The following is a 27,150-nucleotide window of genomic DNA, read 5'->3' as shown; positions in this document are numbered from 1 at the left end:
ATATTGTTTTGTTTAAACCATCTGTGTGTGAGCAAGGAAAGGCGCCTGGACAGAGTTGACATTTTCCTATGTTCCTCTCCAGTTGTGAGCAGTCAGAAATAAATCAGCCATCTGGTCTTCATTTGATTCAACTGGAAAGAAAACGGCTCTAATCAGATCATCTGAAATCAGGCCCTATGTCAGAGTTTGTTTGCTACACTGGGCTCCACCTTAACAACTGGAACAGGCAGATCGTACTGTTAGCCGAGTTAAGAGGAGAATACAGATATGAAAGTGTGTAGGGAAACTGCCAAGATATGCTTAGTAATACTACCATACTCAAGGAAGGAAGATTAGGCATAGTTCATTACCGATGTGGGTTGCTCTTAACACTGTTCTGGTATTCTTCATTTCACAGAAACTGATCCACCGTATTCAGAACCCAGAATACTCCACGACAATGGATGTCGCCCCTGTCATTCTAGCAGCTCACCGAAACAACTATGAGATCCTCACCATGCTGCTCAAACAGGACATCTCCCTTCCAAGGCCTCATGCAGTCGGCTGTGAGTGCACGCTGTGCAATGTCAAAAACAAGAAGGACAGTCTCCGCCACTCCAGGTGCGTAGACAGTCCCCGGGACACGGTGTTGTCTGTAGGGGTGGTGGTTTTCAAGCTCGGCACACGCAAAGCTTCAACCCAGTTACCAGTCACAAAATATACACTCAAAAAGTATGTAAAAGGAAGTCTGTTGTATTTCCCATGTGATACAATCACTGGCCCCCCTTACAGCCATGGGCTAGATGATAAGGAGCAAATGCTAATGCAGTAGTTGTTGCAGTACAGCTGGTGTAATCCCTTAAGGAAGTTTGGGTATTTAAGGGTTCCAATAGGACCTGGTGGACGCCTTTTGTTTGCAGGAGACAGCCTTCTTCTTCTACTCAAAGGAAATCTGTCACTAAACAATGGATTTTGTAATTTGCTATCTGGGGGTAGGTCAAAGTTATAATTGGGTCCAGGCTTCGATCTCAAAACCAGTTTATCAATTGATTTCCAATGTCATTTTTCAAAACAGGAAACACACAGCAGAGATACCTCAGTAAAAGCACCTGTATCTACTGTCTGACTGACTAGTGTTATTTTTAGTCTGTTTTCCTTTCCAGATCAGATTTGCAATAGCCTTCTTAAATAGTAGATTACAGTTATATTGTATGAGGTTTTTGCCAGTTATGACACACTGAAACTAGTTAAATATTGTAACGGAACGGGGGCTCAGGCGGGCGCCCTTGCCGCATCCAGTCGAGATGGGGCCGACCAGATGCGGCAAGGGCGCCCGCCTGAGCCCCCGTTGCGTTACAATATAAAGGAAATTGTGAAAACAATTAACAGAGAATATCCAAAGTAGAGAAGTTTCAATAAACATTGTGTCCTTAAAGGAAATTTGACATTTATTCTTATTATTCCTTGGCTGAAAAGGTGCTTCCTTTCTATAAAATTGTACTGCTCTTCAAAAGTACACAAGTGTCATAAAAACTGAATTAAACCAGAAGGCTTCACAGGATTACAGTAGCTCTTAAGTCTTTGGAAGAATTTGTTTACCTTCCACCAAAAAGGCTTTCCATCAGCACTTCTTTCAGAGCAACAATGGATTCAATTACTAGATACAGTATGTATGCTTTACTTTCAGCTCTATTCCCCTTCACTTCAAAAGGTAAAGTGAATTATTTACTTCTTTATAATAGACTGTGTTTTAACATGCCTTAGATCATTCATAATGATGAAAACCCTTCTGTTGTTAAAACCATGAAAGAAGATGGCTTAATTAAGCATAGGTCTTTTAAATGTGTCTCTAAGTGTTGCTGAAGTGTGTCCTTTAAGGATTTGATTAAATATCAGTCAGGATACTGTCCAGTTAGATAATGAAATCACTTTTCAAGCACAAGGGAAACACAAATGGCCTTGGTAGAGATTAGATCGAACTTCAGTGTTTATCATTTCTTGAATTTAATTACTAGTTAAGTATCATGTTATTGTGTATAGAATATGATTTTTTTCCATTTAAGTTTAGAAGAAATGTTCAGAAGTGCAGGGTTGCAGTAAGGTTTATACTGGTAGAGACAGGCAGAAACCTTTATAAACATCTACCTTTTTTAGCATTGTGTTTTTGAAACCATGTATACACACAGAGTCCATACTCTGAGGCTAAAGGTTTTTCTGAGGGAATCTTATCTTAATTTCCCTGAATAGTGAAGTGGACAGAGAGCATGTGATACTCATCCCGTTGAGAGAATGCCAGACCATTGCAGGGTGACTTCCTGAAAATGTTTGTATCCATCTGTGTCTCTGGGTAGATTGGAGCAATTATAGCTAAGGGAGCAACAACAGTGACCATAGCCAGGACATGACCCCGTGACCTTGCAGTTATGAGCCCAGTACTATGCTACCCCTCAGTACTAAATACACTGAGGAACAAGTGGAGAACAAAGCTGGATAAGTGATTTGTGTGCTCTTAATGTTGACTTTTCTTCAGGTTTGCTAGATATTAGAAAGTTAAAGTGCTACTCTAGTCTGCTCTCACATCTGAGGAGCATAATAGATTGATTACACAGTTGAGGGTGCAAAAAGGTAAAATTTATTGTCCACCATATCCCAAACCAAAAAAGGGTTTCTAGAGAACCTGGAATATGTTTGCAATGCCTGGTTATCTTTTCAGGTCCAAAGGTATTGTTTACTATGGATCTTGAAGTTCTTAAATGAAATTAATCAATATAAGCAAATGTTCATCAGTAACAAACTTTTAACCTCACAGCTATCTTATCTTTAAATATTTAAGAAACATTTTCATTATAGTTAAAAATGAAAATGTTATTGTCATTCATTTGGATCCTTTCAAAATGTATTCTGAGTATGATTAAAGAGAAGGCTTCATTAGTGTTGTAACAGTTTTTAATGACATTTATAAAAGTATCTGTTTCTTAATTAAAGTCATGCTTGTATTATTTATGACATTTTGTTTATGGTTTTATAATGGACCTCATTAGAACTTTATGATTAATAATAATTTTTAGCCCCTCTAAAATAGCAAGACAGAAGGCAGTCTCTTCCTGTAGTAAATCAAACACAAACAGTTTACAAGTATCTTCAGTCTGACTGCTAGAATGGCTTTAAGCCAAATAGTAATAATGGCTTCCACTTACAAAGTATGCTGTTATTCCACAACACAACAGTTATACTCAAAGAATTCAAGCCATTACCAAGGCATAATGTCAGAGCCTGTTTTTAAGAATTTCATTATGAACCTAGAATACAAAATGGAGGACAGTGTGAGTCATCTATCCACTCTGAGTTGCTGTTAACCATAGCAAATATACTGACTTGCAGCGACAGTACCTGATTCACTTGTTGTAATGCTACATTTAGACAAGTGAACAAAGAATTTGTTGCTTTGTGATTTATTCTCACAAACGCTCTGTCACATGAGGTTAGAAGCTGTGGATATCTTATATATTTTTTATCTATGTTTTGCCTTTATTAGGTTTCGTCTGGATATCTATCGTTGCCTGGCAAGCCCTTCTTTGATAATGCTCACTGAGGAAGACCCAATACTGAGAGCCTTCGAGCTAAGTGCTGACCTGAAAGAGCTCAGTCTTGTGGAAGTGGAGTTCAGGTACTTGTGATTACAACAACAGTGGCAGTTTGCTAGGGAAACACTGCAGGATGGCATGAAAGGGAAATGAAAAATATTGAATTTGCACATGGATGGTGGACTTCTAAAAAATTGTAAACTGCATTTTTCATTAGTATGTTAATTTAAGGTTATACTGTGTGGTGACACAGTGGTTAGCATTGCTGCCTCACAGTGATGGGGACAGGATTCAATTTCAGATTTGGGTTGCTATTTGCATGGAGTTTGTACTGTATGTTCTTCCTGTGTTTGCATGGGTTTCCTTCAGATGTACCAGTTTCTTCCCATAGTTCAAAGACAAACTGGTAGGTTAATTGACTTCTTGGAAAATTGTCCATAGTGTGTGTGTGTGTGTGTGTTTATGTCTGTGTGTGCCCTGTAATCTGGACTGGCGATCTGCGCAGGGCCTTGCACCCATTGCTTGCGGGTACCAGGGGTTAATCCTTCTGGGGGTAAAAGGTTGGCTGGAGTGTGAGGCTGACCACATCACCTCCACCTCCAGTGTCGGATGGTCACGAAAAATGGTGGGCAAAGGCCCCATGGGCCCTGATTGCCTGAAAAGGGACTTATCTGCTTTTTATGTGCAAGTAGTAACCACAGTTGTATCTTTTTTTTTCTTGATTAAATATACAATATAGGACGTTTCTGGATTTCCTTAAAAATATCTTTCAGCATTGGTCTGTCCTTTAGTGAAAGTGTATTGAGGGAATGTGGAAAACATACATTATGCAAATTTATGTGATGCTGGCAGCATATTAAACAGACATTAACACTGTATTCATGTAGATTTCCCACTTTGAAACTGATGCGGCAGTTATTACATTCAAAAGTCCCAAACCCCCTAACTGAAACACTGCTTGTGACTTCTCTCAAAATCAGTCTGGGCTGACAGGATGTAACCACTAAGGGTTGTCCCTGTGATTTTGGTGACAGGAATGACTATGAGGAGCTGGCGAAGCAGTGTAAGATGTTCGCCAAAGACCTGCTGGCTCAGGCCCGCAACTCTCGAGAACTGGAGGTGATCCTGAACCACACGTCCAGCGACGAGCACGTGGACAAGCGGGGCCTCCTGGAGGAGCGAATGAACCTCAGTCGTCTCAAACTGGCCATCAAGTACAACCAGAAAGAGGTGTGTTCTCCATGAGATAGCCCACCTTGACCTCTGCTGACAGAAAACACAGGCAGAAGGTTACAAGTGTTATCATTGAGATAATTTGGAGATTATCATGGTGTTATGTAAAAGATACATGAAACAACAATGCTTCGCTTCAGAGCAGCACACTGCAGAGCAGTATTGTAGAAGGCAGTACAAGTGCTCAAATAACAGACATGGGAAAAGAAAGGATGATTTCAAACAATGCTAAACCCCACCTGAACCGAGAAATGGGATCTACAGTACGTTGATCAACTAACCATCCACCTATGGAAAAACAGCAAACAGCAGGGCCTAAGTTTAAATACAGAAGATGAAAAAACAATTTGTCACAGGGAAAAAAATAATCTGAGCCAAAATAAATCAGCTGGCTTGCCCTGACTCCGTGGAAGAGTCATTTGCTCTCTGTAAGACAGGATAGTGTGGTATTTTGTTAAAAAACTTAATAGGAAGTATTGCTTCCTGCTCTTAATACCCCAAAGCACTGTAAAAATAAATAAAAAAAGCTGTGTTGAGATTGTTTTTCTTTCATGAGGATCATCTTTGGTGCCTAGTGATAATTTATGGATGACCGTCTTTGTTTCGGTGTGTTGTAGTAATATATCACACTGTTGTAAGCACAGTTCAGTTGCCTGCTGAGAGACAGATGCTGCCATGATCAGGTTTTCTATTCGGTTTATGACTACACACATACAAGAATCTCAGCAAAGCCCTTGCAGTAAGAATATTTACCTTAGTTCATCAGTTCAGAGTGTTCAGTTCATGCTGTCTTTGGTAGTTACGAAGATTTGTTGCTCCGGAAGCACTTTTGGTTTTGCACAGAAGTTTTTGTAACAATGGTTTACTGCTTTTCACTGCTTTTCTTCTCCATAACACTGTAGGATAATGAGAGTATTGATATGTGCACATAATTATTTGGTATGTGAAAATATTCAATTTTTTAAAAGGGTGAGGAAAATCTAAACATTTTACACATAATTTAAGAAACCGTGAAATGGCGCTGCACGTGTTATAAGACATCTCTTCTAGTTCTGTTTATGCAGGAATCTGAATTACTGCAAAGTTATGAGTAGAGAAATTATGTAGCGTTTTCTACAATCCAAGGAATGTTTCTAACAGCCTGCCTCTCACACACTCTCTTCCCTTTTTCCCCTCTGTCGGTCCATCCCCTCCAGTTTGTGGCCCAGTCAAACTGTCAGCAGTTCCTCAACACAGTGTGGTTCGGGCAGACGGCCAGCTATCGCCGCAAACACACGTGCCTGAAGATCCTGACAGTGCTGACTGTGGCTGTGCTCTGGCCCATCCTGTCTGTCTGTTACCTGCTGGTGCCCAGGTCCCGTGTGGGGCAGGTCATCCACACGCCCTTCATGAAGTTCATTATCCATATGGCGTCTTACTTCACCTTCCTGCTCCTTCTCAACCTCTACTCCCTGGTGTACAACGAGGGCAAAAAGAACACCATGGGCCCAGCCCTGGAGATGATCGACTACCTGCTGATTTTGTGGATTATCGGTGAGGCACTGGTTATGCGTCTTTTCTCCAGGGCTGAGGGGTTGAATAGTTTGTGATCAGGGAAGGCTGTATTCTCAAGTGTTGAGTACCCTGCAGAATAGGCAGTCTTAGATATCTTCTACTTTGCAGTCCTCTCTAAGACACCAGTATCCGTTACTGTTTTTTGTTTTCTTAACTTGCGAGTTCCAGTGCATATCCCGAGCTCAATGAAATCCCAAATTGTTTGCATTCCCCTTTGCAAAAACCATAATAGGAAACCAAAACTACCCCACATACCTAGAAGGAGAACTTTTGGTTGCTCATGCCCTGTGCAGCCTCACAGTGGTATGTGCCAGATGGGAGAGATTTCCACTTCAAGGGCTCTTCTTACTAGAGCTGTTGTGGCAGCCTTCCATTCGTGTTAGATGTCAGCTAAAATATAAGGTTCAAGTCCTGTGGTGGTGTTCTGAAAAGGAATGGGAAACTAATGCTTTGGGAGTTTAAAGCATAACTATGCAACATTCTGCCCAGCTGGAGATGCTTATGTATTGTGAACATTCCCACTAGACTCAGTGCATAGTATAGAAACAATAATGTGAAGCTAAACCTGCATGAATATTTCTGGATCAATGTGTGCATTGTTGAAGTGGATATTATTAAACTCAGGTGAATATCTGAATAATTATCTTATTAAAAGGGACTGCACGATAGGAGTCACACTTTATGTCTAAAAGTCTATATATATAAACCTATATATGAATTAGGGTGCAGTACCTCACATAAGGTTCAATAGCAGTGTCTGCATGGACTTACTATGCTATGATTTCACCAAATCAATATATAGTTACAAATGTATGTATATATTCTATATGCTATATATAATAATATATTATATGCTAAAAAAATAACCAGAAAGCATCAGATGATTCTTCGGTTTTCAAAGTTAGTTTTTAATAATATGTAAACATCTAATTTCACAGTTTTGAGTGATGATTACACTGACACATACATTTTCCAAATGGCTGTAACTATGGACCCCAAGGTATCATTAGGGAAATTACTTATAGCAAAGGAAGGAATCAGGAAACGATTGCAAAATTTCCCAAATTAAAGCACCGTTGTGAGAAAGTTGTCTTTCGTCATTCTGTAGTATGTGGAAAATGTGTACTTCTCCCTCAGGAATGGTGTGGTCGGATGTGAAAAGACTGTGGTATGAAGGCCTGGAAGATTTTTTGGAAGAGTCTCGCAATCAGCTCAGCTTTGTCATGAACTCCCTCTATTTGTCAACTTTCGCCCTCAAAGTGGTAGCACACCACAAGGTGAGTTAATCTCAGACTGTCTGAAAGGAGCTCAGGGGATTCATAGACCATTACACCTTCTGATGCTTTACACTCAATGTAAAGCCATGCAGGAGCAGTATTCCACAAAATGCAGCATTCTTGCACTAGATTTTTTGTGAAGTTCACACGTATCTGTTTTTAAAGAAACAGCACTCAATGGCTACAATAACAGCTTTTACATTTGAACATTTCTAATGAAAAATTAGGAAAGTTGTAGGAATGCGCAGCAGCTGAAAAATGTATGGAAGAATATATAATAATTGTTATTGTTTGGAAAATGGATAGATGGATGTTATAAGGAAATGGATTAAATGTTATATACATTTCTGAATAAAAGTCTTAAAAAGTACAATAGGTAATTCCAGATAAAGAGAGTATAATATAATTGATTGGCAATTCCAATATCGGTAAATAAAAATGTGTTTAACAAAAGCAGAAAGTAAAAGAAAGGATAGATATTCCATGAATAAAAGGTAGCATAGTAAAGAGCAGTTTTCAAAAACCCCTCCAGTACAAGCAAAAAACAAGGTGCCACATTTTGTTATGACCTTTCTTACTCAGATATATATGCACAGGAACACAGCTGGGTAGAATATCTGCTGTGATAGAGAATTAAGAATAAAATCAGCACACTCTGTAAATGTACTTCTCTTTATTAGGCAGTTTAGATGTTTTGCCGAAGTGCCAGATATGCCAAAACCTGTTTTGGCTTAGTCAACACGCAACATTGTTCTGTTGATTTGAGAAAATAAAATAAGTCAAGTCATATTGATTGTAAGGCTGATTATTTGCTGGAAACATATCCAGTTTTTCCTGAGGAAATCTCAGGAATTTCTGCATTTTTTAAAGGCCTCCCATCTTTTCTCTTAGTTCAAAAACATACAAAACACAGAAGACAGGAAGAACTGGGATGCCTTCCACCCTATTCTGGTGGCAGAAGGACTGTTTGCCTTTGCCAATGTCCTGAGTTACCTTCGCCTCTTCTTCATGTATACAACCAGCTCAATCCTAGGGCCCTTACAGGTAAGGCATTTCCAAATCACAACATGTACGTTATACTCTAACTGGGATAATAAAAACCGTATAATGTAAAAAAAGCTTTTAGAAAAGAATTGTTTATAAACTTGTCACGCCATGATGTTGATAAACTGTAAGTCTTTCTGTCTTCAGCTCTTATAGACAACACATTACACTTGTTGACCTTTCATGAAGGTTTTACTCAAGAATTGATTGAAATGTAACATAATATGTAGAGCAGAAAATAACTATTATTTTGGCGGTCTGAAACTCGTTTGTTTTGAAGTGGAGAGTTGTGTGCCAGGTATATTAATGTACACAGTCCCTGGCTAGAATAACACTGTCTGGCTTCTTTGGACAGATAACAGATTTACAGGGCAGAGACCCAGAGAGGCAATTATTTCACAAAACTGGTGATTTTTATATTCCTAGTGCTGCAGAGACAATTTACAGTTCTTAAATATTTTAAGTGTTGCTTCTTGTCTAAAGAATCACAAAAACGCTCCGCCACCGAGAGAACAATTTTTCCCCAGACATGGTCAAAATGTCTGGACTGGGTGTTTTAGGTGAACTTGTGTGATGTGAGTTAGGATCATAGAGAGCTTCAGGGTTACAGGGAGAGAGAGGGCTTGTATGTGATGAAGACTTAATTCTTGTGTGCAGGATTTGAGTGGAAACTTAAAACCCACAGCTGTAAGAATACTCAGAAAGACTGAATCATTCCATTCTGCATCAATGCACTGCACCTAGGGATTTTTCTTGTGACCCCTACATTCCTTCAATATTTTTTACAGTGGAAAAAAAAGATCTGTTATTGAAGACTGGCAATGACTATAGCTGCAAGAGTATTATTTTTTAAAATGCAACAGAAAGAATTGGTTTGTTAAACTCTATGCTGAGTTAAAACTGATGCCTTTTTGAATGCAGGAATTGTGGAGCGAATATTTAAGAATCAGAAGGCAAATAGAAGGTCTTTGTAGCCTTAGTCAAGATTTTTATTAAAAAAAGAGCAAACCATCTTTGGATTCATACACATGGCTGTTTTAATATAAATTTGTTGAGGCTTCTCATCAGTTAACCTTGTGGGCCTTTCATTGGTTCTTTTAAGCCAGTACGAGTGAGTAACCGCCCCTGTCTCTGACGGGTAAATCGTACCATTCAGAGCTGCACAGTGAAGCTTGTGTTTCTTGAATCCTGCATCTACCCCAGTCAAGCGTTTATGGTCTTTTCCACAAACAAAAAAGTCATGATGCTGTACTTTTCCTACGCTTTATAGTGATTTGTACCAGGAATCTAGAACACAAACTACGGTCCACTGGCTTTTCAGATGATGCTTTGTGTTTTGCTTGAACAGTCTACATTGCATAAGAGTCTTAAGACAGACTAAAAAAGAAACTTAAATGATCACTTCAGTGATTTTTGGAGACATGTCATGGTTACCAAAATCAGATGCTAACAATATTAGTTTATTTATAACATTAAAAACTACGTTCTCATGTGATATAGCATGTTTCTCTTTTTCAGTTTGTTCAGTGGCATAACTTCACTATAAAACAGCCATTGAGAAACAGCTCTTTGCATTATCTTTTATTCTATTCTCTCTCACATTTGTGCTTCTTAGTCTAAAATCAACAGTGCAAATGTAAGCCTGTTTTAGCCAAGATATTAATATTAATCAGATGCTAACAGATGCTAACAATCTGTCAATTAGTCAGAAATTCAGTCTAAATGGTTGCTTGTGTTTTAAAATAGGTAGTTGGAGACTATAATGTGCATTGTGTATTATTGGTTACATACCATTTGCTACTGGGTTGTGATGACTTTTTTCTTTGGTTATAATCTTCAATAGATTTCAATGGGACAGATGCTGCAAGAGTTTGGCAAGTTCCTGGGTCTGTTTCTTCTTGTGCTCTTCTCCTTTACCATTGGTTTGACGCAGCTATATGGCAAAGACCAGAAGGACCCCAGCAAAAGTGGAGGGAAAGACTGTGAGGGCATTTTCTGTGAGCAACAGAGCAACGACACATTCTACTCGTAAGCTGGGATTTCTTTTTATGAAGAAACGTATTTATGTTGAATGGAAAAGCTTCATAATATTGCATTACTACTTAAATCCCCAGGGTCCATGTAGGTGCTCAGGATACACAAAACCACGCGATATACATATTGTATCTGTTGTATTTGGAAATATTAAGAAAAAGTCCATCCTTCAATGTTTCTGTAAGTGTTTTTTGAAGCGTGAGAATGTGTTTAAGATTATTTTAAAATGTCGCTTCATATTCAACACTAAAGCACCTCTTGATTTCCTCTTCCAGGTTCATAGGGACCTGCTATGCCTTGTTCTGGTATATCTTTTCACTGGCGCATGTTGCACTGTTTGTAACGAGGATCAGCTATACCGAGGAGTTACGGTCATTTGTTGGTGCCTTGATTGTTGGCACATACAACATAGTGGTTGTGATTGTCCTGACCAAGCTTCTCGTGGCTATGCTCCACAAAAGTTTTCAACAGATTGCGGTAAGTGAAACAACAGGCCCTAAACGCACATGCCCTGCCTCATGTAACGGAAGCTCACTTCATTGTCTCCTGTTCATAAAAGACATCAGGAAGCAGTCCAGAAAACAGCAACAAGATTCATTCCAGGTTTTAAGGAGATGATAATGAGAAAATAAGATTTTCAGTCTTAGTGGACGACATTTAAGGAGATGCAAATGACAACTCCAAAATATTGCAGGGTCAATAAGCTTGATCCTAATTATCACTTTTTTCAATATAGAGAACATTCAATGTATGAATTGTCAGGGCACATGGTGAAGGCAGAGACACTAGGAAATTTCAAGTCAAGACCTGATACGGTGATTGATTGGCACAATGATGAGCACTGATGGCCTGAATAGTCTGTTCTTGTCATTAGCTTTTAAGTCTTCTCAATGCCTGTGAAAGTAAGTTGTATTAGCCAGCCTGCGCCTCTGTGTAATTGCTTTCACCTGTTATGAATTCCATCATGTTTTGAAGACAGCATTTGAAAACAGGTGATTAGGTAGCACTTGGGTTATTTGTTACAAAGGATTTCAGCCAACTGCTTTCAGTGAACACCACCCCTCATCCTGGAGAGACCCAACCCAGCAATTCATAAACATTAGGAACACTTGTAAGTTATTGATCAATTAAGCAACTAATTGATTTAATTAAGGGAATTGTGGTCCTTTAGGGCTGAAGGGTATATTGATTTTTACCACTTATTATCTCATAATTGTAAAAATCACACTTTAAATTTTCACAATTTAATTGTTAGAGGGCTTCAGAAATTGATGATTTAATGGCTACCCATACAATCTGCTGGGATGGAGCTCCCTAGCAGCTGAAGTATAGATTTCCTGATCTAGCTACTTGCAACACATGTGTCTGAAGTGTCCAGATATTAAGCATCTCATAGATCCAATATCAAATCATTTTGTCCAGGGGACCTGTCATGTAGTAGACAAGGTGTTATTATGTTATGCTGCCTCGGAGCTGTAAGATGTGGTTACTGAAGAGGGATGAATATTTCTTGCTTTCAAGCCATGCGTAGGCACAGCGTTTATTTTTCTTAGTAAGAAGAATACTGTACGTCAAAAGGCTAATGGATTTTGTTTAGCAGTATCAATTTTTAAAGTCAAAACATATTTAGCTTTCTTAAAGCCAAGGTTGGAAATAATGACACATTCAGAACCGTCTGAAGGAGTTACTGTCCTTTATGGGAAATTGGTACATTTTCTGCTTCAAGAAAAAACCTGTGTTCTGGTCATAGATCAGTGCTGAATGACCCAGCTCTTGAGAGATCTTTGTACTATTTTTTGTATATTTGTTTGCTCCTTTGAAGATTTTGAACACATCCAGTAGACTCTCAAGAGGTCTAGACAAGGAATGTACCAAAAGCAATATGAATAGTGGATTGTGGATTTATTTTTTCAGTACGAATCACAACTGCTTTCATGTGTGCAGCACACAAGATGCAAAGTAAAAAGTGGTCTGGTTGAAATGCTATGCAGCTGATGTTAATAAGCCAGTTAAAAGGAGTAATGACATTGCTGTGGTTCATTATAACCTAACTAGTGCTCCCTTGTCCTGTTCTAATGCTTCAGAACCACGAAGACAAGGAGTGGAAATTTGCCAGGGCCAAGTTGTGGCTGAGCTACTTTGATGACAAGTGTACACTGCCTCCTCCCTTCAACATCATACCTTCCCCCAAGACCGTCTGCTATCTCGTCACCAGTCTCAGCAAATGGATCTGCTCTCACACCACAGCGGGCAAGGTCAAAAGACAAAACAGCCTGAAAGTAAGTGTGTGTGTGTGGGTGTGTGTGTGTATAAAAAAGGCCCTAATTGCACGTCTGTGCCTAGCGGCCACCTCCTTATTGCAGCAAGCTGGAAAATCCCATTTCATTTAAAAATCAATGGGGCTTGGTATTTTTCAACAACTTTAGCAAGCCTCTAGCTCCCCAAGTCCCTCCCCTTCCCCCTCTATTTCCTTTGCAGTGGTGAAGATATGATAAAAAACTTTCTGCATTTATCGGTTTCTTTCGTTCATACAACAGCAGAGATTTCATTATTTTCACATTACTGTATATTGTAACGTACTGTACTGTACTACCAAAAACCACTGGATACAATGGAATTCCAAAATCTTTTTAAAAATTCCACGTCAAACACAGTGAACTACACAAAATTGCATCATAAAAGCACATATTGAACTTTAAAATCCGTAACTAACATACCTACTCATCATTAAGAAGAGATGAGTGGGAGTATTGGAAAGTACCTAAATAATTTGATTCTTCAGTAATTTGCGGAAGACAAATCCGCAAGCACAGTTAAAACACGACACCAGACAAGATTTTTTAGATATTTGCTGACCTCCTTATGTAGTTTTCGCTGTGTTAAGAGGTTAATGAATAAAAACTAATACATTTTATTTGTGTCTAGGAGTGGAGGACCCTGAAACAGAAACGAGATGAAAATTATCAGAAGATCATGTGCTGCCTTGTGCACCGATACCTGACTTCCACCAGGCAGAAGCTGCAGAGTACAGATCAGGCCACAGTGGAGAATCTCAATGACCTCAGGCAGGACCTTTCCAAATTTCGAAATGAAATGAGAGACCTCCTTGGCTTCCGAACCTCCAAGTATGCTATGTTTTACCCCAGAAGCTAATTCCTTTCTTAGTCCTCGGTGAGATTAAAGCCAGATTGTCAGAAGATGTCTCTTTGTGCTGGACAGCAGAGAACGTTGAACTTTACCTGGAACTCACTGGAGCATCTTTCTTATAAAGCCTCTGAAGATGCCTTCCTTGTATGACATGCTCGTGTTCCTTGGGCTTTTTTTTAACTCCTACTCTTTTCAACGAAAAGATCAAATAAAAATTTCGGAAAACACTCTTTTCCCACAACTTAGTCTTTGCTCTTTTTTTATTTGCAGGCTTTGGTAATTATTCTGAAAGAGGGATGGAACATTGATTGTTATTAAGGAAAGAGCAAAAAAGAAAACCCCAAAAAACACAAAGGAAGTTTGTGTGGAGTTTAATTAAACATTGTAGAGGTGTTCAAAACTACGTTATTGATTTCATGTGGTTAAACACTGACACTCTGTTGTAAATAAAATATGTTGGCATCCCTATACAGCTTTGAACAACCAGACATTTGTTATTTCCACAGACAACACACATTTACAAACTTCTAAGTCTTTAAAACAAAAAAATATTCTAATTATAATATTCAGGTAATGGAGTAAACTGCAATAGGTGAAGATTAAGACAATAAAGAGAAAACACTTCTTGTCAAAATGAACATTGTGAGTGTTATTGTCAATAACAGCTATTTTAAATAAAAAAATAAAAGCTTTAACAGTTATCTGTATAGGAAAATATTTAATTCATTCTACTAGTCTTATTACAAAAACTTAAAAATAGGTCCTATTGCTGCACACCCCAAAGATGACTTGATGTCTTTGTGTACCTAATAAAACAAAAAGCTTTTTGCCCTGACTGAAACTATAAAATTGCTTTTTTATTCAGCAAGATATGGCAGACGTGATGTTTTTTTTTTAAAGAATAATACACCTGTAGAGAAAACATTGAAATATCTTATATTATTGCACTTTTCATCACCACATAGAATACTTCCCACACAGTGTTCTTTAAAATATCCTGCAGGGAGACTGAGGGAGAATAGCTTCTAAAAGTTGCTTCATAAAATACATACAGTATGTATACAGTACTTATAGGCCTGAAACACACTGGTAGAGGCCCTGACAGTGAAAGAAAGCATAGCTTATGTTTCTTGTTCCAATGCAGTGCATCTGGACTCCAGGTTTCCCCAAACAAACAAATTCATTAGGGAAACTGCTTTACTTTCAGAAAAAAAAATTCATACAGTGTGAACAAGAAGATGACCCAGGGCTTCTTTTGTCTTTTTTAGATTGCTGTGTGAACGTGTTCTTTGAATGTGGCTAAAACCATAGGGACAAGCTCACAGCAGGAGTTATGGTAAAGCTCTGTGAGAGAGGTTTTCAGGGCAGTCTCAGTTACACCACTGGACACCGTTTGTTCTTCAGGTTATTCAGAAGCCTCTGGTTCTTAGCTTTGAATGCCACGACAAAATTATTTGGTGCAATTTTACCGTATCCTTCCTCATCTGCTTGGCCCATGAAGAGGTAATTCAAACCTGGTGAGACAAAGCGTAAAATCAAAGACGTGCTTGCTGCATTACAAATGCATAACTGCCTGATTAAAACAGCGTTGTGAAAACTGGAAATGTTGTACAAAGAAATTTCCTATTGTATGCTATTTTAATTAAATTATAGGAAAACAATTTTTCCTGTCCTTATCCTAGTTAAGAATTTTACATTAGCACATTTTAGACTAGTAGGTGTCACAAGGAGGCTGTTTACGATATTTTCTTTGTACATATCCCAGCTTACTCTGGGTTTACTCTTCAATGCCTGCAACAGCTCTGAGATGAAATACACAGAATTTGTACATTTTTCCAGCATATGAAACAGGTTGTGGGCATTATGGGCAGGAGTTTTCCTCAACCTGAAGCTTCTAGCCGTTTTAGGGTTGCGGAATGGAATGTTTAAACATTCAGATATTTGACATATGCCTGAGAGCTATTTCTATTTTTATATTCATATATATAGGTATAAATGTATGCATATGGAAGTACAGTATTTGCACCCACATTTTAAATGGATTCACTGAAACAACATACCTACCACATCTCAAGATGAATGAGTGGCCCAACACACTTGGAAGAAGTATTAATACAGTGAAACAAACTGTATTCATTGTAATAAAATACTGAATAACCTTGTTCCAGATACTTGGCCTAGCTAAATCTGCAACTGTACATAAAATGTAAACCTTGCCCAAAATGTTTTTGGCTACAATGTCTTAACCTGGGGTTTTACAGCAGTTACATCTGTTGCCAGCCTTTGAAATTGAATCAATTTCTCATTGGGTCCAGCTGGATAAAAACAGCAATGAAGAGAAAATTTTCAAAAAGCCACACACAGAAACATCAGAAACATGAGGTTCTCCACTCCAGCCTGAGGGCTTGTATTGGCAAGCTCTAGTTAGCTCATCTCAACGTATTCAATATAAGCGCACAACTATTACAGACAAGCATCTTTCCTTTTGTTGTATTTTACTGTTTCTCATCATACAGTAGGCGCAAAAACAGGAGACATTTCACTTGTGACTGAAGCACATTCAGACAAAGCAGCTCAGGTCAGTCTTAATTATCAAGAAGGAAAACTCCATCCAAACTCCAAACTCCATCTTGAGAAGACTCCATCTTCTCAATGTCACTTTTGAATGTTAGTAAGAATAAAATGACTTCCACAGGCCCCTGTACTGCTATATATTCATTTATGCTGGGTTATTTTCTGTCCTATTTTCACCCTCGTTCACGCTCATGCATTATTTACATGAAGACTAAAAACAAACCTTTGTATGATTGGATTCTGAACTCAGGACATTCTGAAAGTGCCTCAGATTCACTGTGCTGCTGTAATATATTTTAGGGGCTATTAGTCAGAAATAAGCAAGCGTAATTTTTCTTTTTTTTTTGGTTCTCGTAGTTTGTGGCTTAGAAGACAGACAAATGACCTCACTGAATCCTGTAAAAATAACACCGCTGTTTTCCGAAATGTCTGGGCTTCATTGGGTGACTAAGAGACATAAAAAAATAAGTTCACAGAGACTGTGGGATTCATCAGAGCACCATGCACCATGACGCCGCACCAACAAGCGTACCATCCCATAATAAAGGAAAAAGAGACACCATATGCTTTGCGTCTAGTCTCAGCTCACCCCGTCTGACGAAGGGACACTTCTTGCACAGAATGTGAATTTTGGTGCTCATGTTCTTGCCAGCCTGCTGAATCGCCAGGTTCCCCTCTTTGTAAACATTAATGATGGACACAGTGGCGAACATGCTGCCCCCTCGTGTCACTGCTGTTATGACTGTGCCTGTGATAACTACAAAAAAAGAATAAAGCAGACAACAACTTGGGTGAAAACAAAGATTTTCTGTTGGTTGTTTCTTCAATCCGAATTCTCACTTCACGTGATCACAAATGGTTTTCAGTCTACCAAGTGTGTGGAGGACACTGACAATGGGTTCCAGTCTTGGCTGAAATGTTGCTAACATTTACTGTAAGCTGTAAAATTACTGCTACAGGCAGATATTGAGATAAAAAAAGTCAAAAATAATCGGTGTGAATAAGTAATGAAGGACACCCAAGCGTTAAAACATTTTCCATATGCAAATCCAAGAAAACACTCTCAGAAACGGCAATTACGTATCTAGCACATTTGATAAACATACCCTGGAGACAAAAATATAAACTGTTCCAAGATGAACACTGGCCAGTGTAGTAACTGAATAAACACCTTCATTTACCAACAGTTTACCCACAGTTTAGCAGTCCTTGTTTACAGTAAGGAACTGTGTCTGATATATAAATCCACTGTTCCCACTCGAAATCCTCAAGGAATCTTTTGAGACGCACAGAAGCAAACTGGAGGGCCAAAGATAGTAATGCATGAAAACATGCTCTTGTTCCATATAGAGAAAACCTGTGTACTTTCTCACACATGGACATGCGCTGTCCCGACTTGCCTATCTGGCTGGAAAAGTAGACGTTTCTTACCAAAGCTGCTGGAACAGTAATTGCTCTCAGGGGTACCACTCCTTTTGCATTTTTGCTGGCAGAGTGCTACAGAGTACTTTAATGCTGTGGAGAATCACACACATACATGTAAAGATATTTAGATATATACAAAAAGAAAACAACAACATGTTCTTTCGCTCCATTCTCACCTTGTACATTGTAATCTGCTCTTTTTAATGTTGACTCCCCTGCTATAATAATTAAAAATACAACATATTTACCAAAGTTGCCATTCTTTATTTCTGCTGATTGGGTACTATCAGATTGTTACATGTTTGTATATTTTAAAGGTTGCAAAAATATTTCTGTTATTGCTTGTGGATAAGCAATTTTGTATATTGTATTGTATTTCGTATTGATACAAGGTTGAGCTGCAGAAAAAACAATTGGGATGCTAAATGGAGATTCTGACTTAAAACAGACCCAAAGCATTAAAAAATTATTAAGATAATAAATGGCAGCATTAGTACAGAATGACATCATTTTAGTGGCTGCCAAACTAATGGTATTAATTTGATATGGTACAGTAGGTTTTGGTTTGTACACATGAAAACAAAAGTCATGGGCCAATTTACTCTTCACTGTGATTTACATCAGTCATTCCATTCCAGTGCTGTTGTCCATCATTTTATTGGAGATAGGGCAGACAGACATGGACACGTCCCACACATTATCAGAATAAACTCCAGCTGAGATACAGACACTAGTCACACGGGTCAAAGTTTTCAATAAGTAGCTCTCCTCTTGAGATATAAAATCTTAATAAGCAATTTAGATTACATAGAAGAGCTTAACATTAAAATATAGCCTAAAATCCTTAGCTGCTGCCATTAAATAAATCCATGTCAGGCACAAAACAGGACCTAAATAATAGTGTGATAGAGCATAACATCTTAATAACTTCTACATACTATCTAGGCTCAAGAAACATTGTACACTTTTTACATTTACCAAGAATTCTGTATTTAGAATTCATCCTAGTAAACAAAATTTATCCCTCAGCCTGACTTGGTCACTTGGAAATATTGTTTAGAAAGATTTTTCTTTCCACATTCATAGCAGCAACTGAGATTAAAGGTCCATCAGGCATTCCAGCTACATTGTTTTCATTTGCTTGATTAAACAGAACCCTAGCATATACACTTTATGAAAGTGGATGAAAAGAAAGGATTTTGGAAATTATTTAAGACTTTCTGTTAAATTACATTTTTTTTAACTTTTTGACTCTTTATGGGACCTGACTACTAACTCCCAGAGTAAGATGTTAAGTAGCAAGAAAAATAACCGAACAGAGATGTGAAAGAGCAAAATGAAAACCATAGTACCTACGTGTTGCTCTTGTAGTGGCCAGCGTAGTTGTCATGACAGGAGGTGCTGTCATTGTGGGATATTTCTTGGGCCTGAATTTGTAGTAGCCGATGAATCCATCAGCTGTTAAACTCAAATCTGACAGGAACTGGATTAGCAGCTCGTTTCCATCTGAGAAAATTGGTCTGATAGACAAAACAAAATTGCAGAAGATGAAATGAAATGTACAAATTATTTTCCTGTTGCAGGCTAACGTTTGATCTTATGGGGATTTGAAAAATATGAATCAGTGTATCACAAGAGAATTGAGATTGATAATGTATGTTTAATAACTGGAGATATTTTAGCATGCAGCACAGCTTTAACAAGGAGACTGGAGAAACAGGTGCAGTACAGCTGGAGCAATGCTTGTAGGTCCTTACTTTAATCTTTACTTTAGACGCTAAACATACACAACTGGCACAAAATGTGGTTCAAATACTACTTGTTAACCTGACTCCATATATTATACTCAGCAAAATTGCAAGGAAATGCAGGTGCAGTAACACTGTTTAGCAATTTACTTCAACCCAGGATTTATTGTAATGAGCACTGTAATCTCTGTCCTACAGCACTTTTTTGTCTTGTCTGCGCAGGTGAGTACAACTCAGAGGAGTTAGGTTTGAAAAATGACAGAATATAGTAGGCTGCAAGCTGCATAAAAGGCACAGTGACAGGCTAAACCTTAGGCTATAATATTTCTACCACACAGAGCATTTTATAGAGCTAAGCAAAAACTATTGTAATAAACAAAAGGCAGTCTACAATCCACAAAGCAGCTAATTAATGGAGAAGTGAGCAGATACTTAGAAAGGGGTGTTTGAGGGCTCTGCTGCTTGGGTTGAGCGTGATGTAATTTGACCAGTTTAGTTTGTTGGTGTCATAGGGATCTTCTAGGTAACCAGACTGACCCACCATATTTCAAGTACAAAAACTGGACCTACGGTGGAGGGCTGTCTCCGCAATACTTCCCGATTCTTCTGGCATCGTTGATTTCTCCACCATTGAAAACTGCAACATAGTCGTAGCGGCAGTAGTTGTCTCTCTCCACATCGAATTTTTCAAACTTCACTTCAATAATCTGCGCAAATGGAGAGGAATCATCGGGACAAGTGCAATTTGCAGATGCTATTCAGAACAACTAGCAATGAGAGAGGAACTTACAAAAAGAGACGAGCCTCACGAGTTAAATAAACAGACCTACAGTTTATACAGTTAGTTAACAGGAGCTCTGGTTTTCTGTATGTGTTAATATAAAAAGAACATATCTTTCCCATAATCCCCCACACATAATAACATAGTTCAGCCCAGTCAGTCTGATATCTCCACAATCTCCAACTGGCTGATACAATATGTCAATGCACATTTTATAACACTACTACTTTATAGCACTACACTTCAAACAAACAGAAAGTCAGAAAACATCAGACCAGCACTCGTCTATGAACTTTGGTTGCCTTTTTTAACATTTGGTTGAAACCAATACATTGCTTTCATTCAAGAAATGGCTGGGTAAGATCCTTGGATGAAAAAAAAACGAATAACTACCAAACAAGCTAGATGGGCAACTTACCTTCTTTCACTTGTATGCTTTCATATGTTCTTATATTTTACTTAGCTGTTAACTCTAAGACTGCTAAGGTAATATTTCTAAAAGTACCACATGTTCCTTATTATAACCTCCCAATTTTCAAACATAGCTCCTCAGATTCAGGAGCTGTTCTTAAAATACTGATACCAGAGTTTGTTCAATACTTCCTATTGGATATCTATAAAAAGTTTATATCAAAAAGTTGCATTTCGATTATATGGTTATAATTCATGCAATCAACCATAGTGTAGCTATTTTACCTGGTTTTTTGGTGCCACAATGTGCCAGGAACAGGAAACCCCTGCTGGGTAATCCTTATCTGGCCAGTTTGGTGTTTTAAAAGACCCAGAAGGTTTGTATAAGTGACCTCCACAGTACTGATCGCCTGGAATTAGAAATAAAACAAGAATCTTCTCTGATACATGAAAAACAAATCTGCCAGAATGTTGCTGATGTATGGTATTCTTTTAACCACGGAACCACTGAGACAATGCAATCGGTAGTGGAAAGAATAATGCTAAATTTAAGATTTTCTAGTTCTGCATAAGAGGCCTACTGTAGAAACACACCTGTAAAAATGTAATTTCAGCAGGACAGGTGGACACATAAAAAATCAACACAGAAATCTTGTGTCAAGTGGCAGAGTTTTGAATACGCCATAAAATAAGTTCACTGGTGAAAACTCCAATTAAACAAGAAAAGAAAGATCTTTTTTTAATTTTGCAGAAAACAAGCACAGTGCAAGAAATCCTTTTTATCTCACTCATCTCTATAAACAGTGACAATGAAAGAAAATAGGCTGGATTTCAGTAAACCTCTCCACAAGACCAAGAAAGTAACCACATATAATTTTTGCAGAAGGCGGATCTCTCAGACTCCTAAAAATAACCTTGGGTTCTTCTGGCAAAGACAGTAATTTTTAAAACTATTGAAATACCTCATCTTTCCACAATTTTACAAAAACAAACACATCTATTCCTTGTGGATTTCTGCACAACTCAGAACATGTCTCAAAATAGGCAAAGACATAAGTAAAGAACATTGTTTAAAATGTTTATAGAAGATGGATTTAGGTTCCATGATACTATAAAAAGGCCAGGGTCATAAAAGGAAACAGACCTGTTTGTTGCTGAATAAGCTGGACCGTAAAGTTTGTACTACTATCAGATGGGCACCAAGCTGTCTGAGCTGTCTACATACCGAGCAAATACCCTGGTATTAAAGTTGCTGCAAGCACTGTGAGAAACTGACCAAACTTCCCTGCCCAATGCACATCAGCTTGGCACCAGTGTGCCACTACAGTTCTCTGAAAATTAATGTGAGAAATTCCAAGTGATATAGTGAAGGGTTTGGCCACAGAGTCTTTCCCAGCCACAAACCTCTAAATGACAATTTTTTTAACATGTACCTGTTCCAATCATCTCCTGCACCATCAGCTTCCTTTTACAAAAAATCTGTGCAAATCATTTAATTTGTGCAGTAAATCCACTGGGTGGTATGGTGACATAGCAGTTATCATTGCTGCCTCACGGTAGTGGGGCTTCGGGTTTAATTCCACATCTGGGGTGCTGATCTGTGTGGAGTTTGCATGTTCTGTTAGTGTTCACGTGGGCTTCCTCCAGGTGCTCAGGTTTCCCCCAGACTCTAAAGACAGACCAGTAGGTTGATTGCCTTCTGGAAAAACTGGTCCTGATGTGAGCGTGTGCATGTCTTTGTGCCTGCCCTGCGATGGACTGGCATCCCATCCAAGTTGCATCCTTGTACCCGTTGCCTGCTGGGATAGGCCCTGGCTACCCCACAACCCTGTATTGGATGAAGTGGCTAGAAAATGGATGAATGTAAAACCACCTGTGATCGTCTGCAGCCTTGTGATGACAACTCATGACACTTCACGAGGTTTAACGCTGCAGGATCCCCAGCCATTATTACATTTTGTGCTAAAACATGACCCCTGCTACAAAGTTTACTTACCTATGAGCTATTACCATATTGCTCACATGAACTTGTTGTTGAAATACTTCTCGTTCGCTTTCATATGCTTAATTGAAATAGTAAGCCCACTTACAGAGGCTGCAGAAAGGGAGGCTGAATGAACCGTAGTAGCAGTAGCTGTTGTCTCGCTAACTCCGAACTGGCACAATCGCCAGCGGCTGCTCTCACCTCTTTCGTTAGGCTCAGCAGAGGAATACATGGCAATAAAGCCACTGCCAGCTGTGTTGGCGTCAGAGACCATCTGGACCAACATTTTGTTGCTGCTGGAAACAAGGGCCCCCGGCCTGAAGGTCCCACAGAATCTGCCAAGGCGATGGCCGCTTGAGTGCCCGCTGTACACATCCACATAGTCGTAGCGGCACAGACTGTCACTTTCCAGGTCAATGAAACCAAATCTCAGGACAGCAACCTTCCCTTCAGGGACCTGCACGGGACAAGTATAAAAAGGTATGATAAAGCAAAGCAGGGCTCTAAAAACCAGCAGGCCGTTTTTTTAAGGAGTGCCCTCTTTAAAACTGACAAACCAACAAAAACTCCAGGATCCAACACATTGTCAGTACGTTCAGGAAATGTATAGAAATGTATGCAGGGCTTTATGTACACTATATATCTCCCCAATTAATAGAATGGATATAATGAACAATCCTGATGTTTAATTGAAGAATTCCATAACCTGCTATTAATCCGCATAAACATGCCACAGGCCACCCTCTAAGACCTGGTGAAGATTGATCACCCAAGCAAAATCTTGTACTCGTGGACAAGTAATGGGTATAAAAATTGAAACGCTCAAACTTCATTTTCATTCAGAATGATAAGAAATACGACCTCAAAAATGTATAATGCCTAAAGCTTTAGTTCTTATTCTGCGGGATGCCATTTTTAAATGAGGTTGTAAGTCTACAGCACTTAACGACGTTAAAAGTTTAATCACATAAACCTCAAATATGTCCTCGGGGAAAGAAGGTTTTGCAGCTGGCAACTAACAGCACTTAAAATTACAAAGATATTACAGAAGCAGTGAGAGTTCGCTGGTTCAATCCACCACTAGACAACAAAGCTGCCCTGACATTGCACAGTACAGTACTCTGAGGACGACAGGTACAGAAGGATACAATGTTAAAGAGGTGAAGTGGTTACGTTTTTTCATTCTTCACATAAAGAATGAAGAACCTTCGAACTGCGAGACAGAAGAGATTTCAAGAAACAGATTCTGGGGAGCGTTACCCTTTAAAAAAACAGGAACTCTGCCATCATATTATTAAGGCAATGCATTTAGTTTTCATTTAATTTAGAACCCCCTGATAAATATCCCATGAAGACCGCACAAAGGCCGCATACACTGAATTTACCTTAAGGCACAAAATACCTCAACTTCAAGCTCACTGGAGAGTTCACGGGTACAGTAGCTATTGCCTTTTAAAAGTGACTAAATGCCAGATCAGCACATACAGTATCATATGATGAATTAGCTTCACCCATTATAACGCACGTCCGTTAAACTCCACGTTTTAACATATCAAACTTAGATACTTTAAAGTACTAAAAGAGCAAGTACTTGTTTTGTGTATGGAATGGTAAACAGTTTACAGTCTTGCTCACCGTAATTTTCCAAACGCATTTTGTATTTGGTGGGTATACCCCGGGGTATCCCTCGCTACCAATGAGTCCCGAATCCGCTGTTACATTTCCACCACATGTGAAAGAAGGCCTGCAAAACAATTTTAAATGTGTTAAGTTGACATTTAAGTACTGAATTAAATGTTATACGAGGTAAGAAGCTATATCGGACTAAAAAAGGATAAGATGTAAAAATCGAACACATTTTTTAACATAACTTCAAGGGACATAACTTCAATGTTGGCAAAATGAAACTGGGATTCCCTGTGCATAGGCTGTACATTACCTGCCAGAATATCGAATAATATCACCAACGTCCCGTAAAACGTTTTGCCAATTTCAAATCATACAACTCGGCTCAAACTCGCTTAACTGCCCGTCGTGCCAAGCTATGCCCTTTGAAGCTCTCACCATTTGTATAGCTCATCCAGTCTCGTCCGCTTATTTTTTACCTAATAAACTGTTCGTTCCTTCTAGCAAGTGGCAGGAGACCGAAACGCAAAGACGTTCTAATTCAGCTGAAAAAGCTTTTGTATACAAATTACCTCCGAGGTTGAGACTGCGCAGAGACCCGCGTATGCAGAAGCAGCATTAAAACGCACCAAATGATTCTCTTCATTCTTGGTGAGCTGGAGCAGGCAGCTATAGGTAGGTAGGGTTTAAGCTGCTTGAAGTCCGACTAGTGTAAAGAAAATTGTAGCCAGCTCCACTGTGAACACGAGTATTAAAAAGTTCCTTGGGGGAGTTTCTGCGGCTGCAAACTGGTGTGGATGAATATAGCGTTTGTTCCTAGGAGCAGGAGGGAACAGTCTCCTCACGAAACAGCTGCCTCCGCTTTCCAAAACCTCGGATCAAAGACTGATCGAGACAGAGTCTGAAGAGGACACCCAATACTGTCATTGATGGAAGGACACCTGACCCTATAAAATGAATGAACACATTGCGCTCTGCCCTCTTAAAAAAATACCGCCGGCCTATGTTACTGTGTCCCGGCTTGAGGTCATCTTTCTTTCTTATGGAACCGAAGAGCAAGACAGATTGTCGAAACTCTCTTCTTAATGCCCTTTGTATTATCAATGTCAAAACTGCACACACTATCATATAAAGGAAAAAAATACACTTACAGCTTTATATTTCTGACACTATTAACACAAATGCTGTCCCCTCCAGAAATTCCAAGTAAGCTATTCAGAAAATAAGAATTAGAGCAAGAGTTGTTCATCTTGAAAGTGATCGTTGAATACGATGTGTTCTGACACCAAAATTCAATTAAAACTGTCGTTTTAGGTGCTTAGGTTTAATTACCTCGCTTCCCCGTGGACACAGTTCTCCTAAGTAGATATTTGCGAATAGATCTATTCCAGAGGTAGCATATCTGTCCTGGATGAAAAGTGTATAGGCAAAAGCCAACGTGAGCGTAGTATACTGTAGAATCAGGTGTTTTGCTTCGTGAAAGGCAAGCCGTGTGTTGGCCGGACATGGTACAGAAGATATTTTCAGGCACTTTAACTTTCATCTCGGCATGTGCTGAAAACAGGAAAACTATCCTTAATATTTTGCTGAAGAGACGTGAATGAAACCCAAGTGTTTTATGTTTAATTTGTAAACTATGTGACCTCAGAATAAAAAAATAACATTCAACCATACACCTGCTTGATTATTTATACTTATATTTTAAACTTTACATAATATTTCAGTCGTATTTGCATGATAATATGCAATTACGACTGATTTATTTTACATTATTAAGCAGACCTGAAATATGGGTAAAATAAACATTGGTATCGTCTAAGTTCTTAAAAAATAAATACATTATAAAAGCGCAGAATTTTCGGAATGGTACTGTATGTATTTATAGCTATTTTGCAAAGGCAAACTAACTTGTTTTTCCAGTATCAAACATATTAAGTTGTTCATTGTAATACAAATGGCTCCACCTGGTGGTAGCATACGATAATAACAAGTATAAGCTTTGTGCCAACTTAGTTTCTAAAATTGGTCCTGGAGCCAGTCACAAACCAGTGAGTATGATTGCTCTGCCTAAATCTTCCGGGCTTATTAAAATTAGAAACACTTGGAAGGTACTGATCAATTAAGCAACTATTTTTGTCTATTTTAACTATTAAAACTATTTTAAAGACTCTGGTCCGTGAGATCAAAAGGTTCTTCAGATTTTATTCCTTAATGATCACCATCCATCCATCCATTTTTTAACCACTTCATCCAATTCAAAGTCGTTGGGGGTCAGAGCCTATCCCAGCGAGCAATAGGCACAAGGAGGGGTACACCATGGACAGACCCACTCATACTAGGGCCAGTTTTTCCATCAGCCAAGTTAACCTACCAGCCAGTCTCTGGACTGTGGGAGGAAACCAGAGCACCTGTTGGAAACCCATGCAAGAACAGGGAGAACACACAAACTCCGGACAGCCCTAATGATCACTTTATTGCTTCCTTAAAAAAAATGCATTTTCAGCTGATAGGAGTTAAGTTGTCTTTAGAAACTAACAATTGAATAGTTCACTATAAAACCTACACACAAACCTCTACAGACTGGAGTGTAAACAAAGTGTAAACAGCCTTAGGTGTAAACAAAGAATTACCCAGCCACAGGTCAGTGGACGCTCACATTTGGAATGAAGAGCCCCTCTGTGCGTTCTGGAAAATACTCCTGCACTGGTTCAGCAGGAGAGGAGTTACTGTTTTGCGCTGGTGACCTTTG

General features: G+C 38.8%; 2 protein-coding genes across 3 annotated transcripts in view; one reads left to right on the top strand and one right to left on the bottom strand.

The window, feature by feature from the left end:
• Positions 1–14,322, top strand: part of trpc1 (transient receptor potential cation channel, subfamily C, member 1) — a 17,664-nt gene extending 3,342 nt beyond the window's left edge. The window contains exons 4-13 of the mRNA XM_006637709.3: positions 398–600; positions 3,515–3,646; positions 4,598–4,793; positions 5,993–6,329; positions 7,488–7,627; positions 8,519–8,671; positions 10,515–10,699; positions 10,981–11,182; positions 12,790–12,984; positions 13,631–14,322. Of these exons, the coding sequence (XP_006637772.1) occupies positions 398–600; positions 3,515–3,646; positions 4,598–4,793; positions 5,993–6,329; positions 7,488–7,627; positions 8,519–8,671; positions 10,515–10,699; positions 10,981–11,182; positions 12,790–12,984; positions 13,631–13,858 (1,971 nt within the window). The 3' untranslated portion in view covers positions 13,859–14,322. The remainder of the gene's footprint in view (positions 1–397; positions 601–3,514; positions 3,647–4,597; positions 4,794–5,992; positions 6,330–7,487; positions 7,628–8,518; positions 8,672–10,514; positions 10,700–10,980; positions 11,183–12,789; positions 12,985–13,630) is intronic.
• On the bottom strand, positions 14,208–27,150 carry pcolce2b (procollagen C-endopeptidase enhancer 2b). Of its 2 annotated transcripts, none has more exons than XM_015361348.2 (9): positions 27,058–27,150; positions 24,411–24,519; positions 22,977–23,232; positions 21,077–21,201; positions 20,170–20,306; positions 19,208–19,371; positions 17,858–17,941; positions 17,016–17,183; positions 14,208–15,366 (listed from the first exon to the last, which is right to left on the bottom strand). In XM_015361348.2, coding segments are annotated over exons 1-9 (1,185 nt in total). In that variant the 5' UTR covers positions 27,060–27,150; the 3' UTR covers positions 14,208–15,226. The 2 variants fall into 2 exon arrangements, with proteins under 2 accessions (XP_015216834.1, XP_006637876.1); XM_006637813.3 differs by lacking the exon at positions 27,058–27,150 and adding an exon at positions 24,974–25,287.

This window comes from Lepisosteus oculatus, chromosome 13, assembly GCF_040954835.1.
Source record: "Lepisosteus oculatus isolate fLepOcu1 chromosome 13, fLepOcu1.hap2, whole genome shotgun sequence".
Lineage (NCBI taxonomy): Eukaryota > Metazoa > Chordata > Actinopteri > Semionotiformes > Lepisosteidae > Lepisosteus > Lepisosteus oculatus.
This window is presented reverse-complemented; position numbering and strand designations above follow the sequence as displayed.

Bases quoted from the DNA above. Each gene is read 5' to 3' on its own strand.
- pcolce2b (XM_006637813.3), bottom strand. From the start codon at position 25,047: ATGAAGAGAATCATTTGGTGCGTTTTAATGCTGCTTCTGCATACGCGG. The intron at 20,307-21,076 runs GTAAAATAGCTA...CCATTTGCGCAG, and splicing joins TTGTGGCACCAAAAAACCAG to ATTATTGAAGTGAAGTTTGA. The intron at 15,367-17,015 runs GTGAGCTGAGAC...TTGTCTCACCAG, and splicing joins GTGTCCCTTCGTCAGACGGG to GTTTGAATTACCTCTTCATG.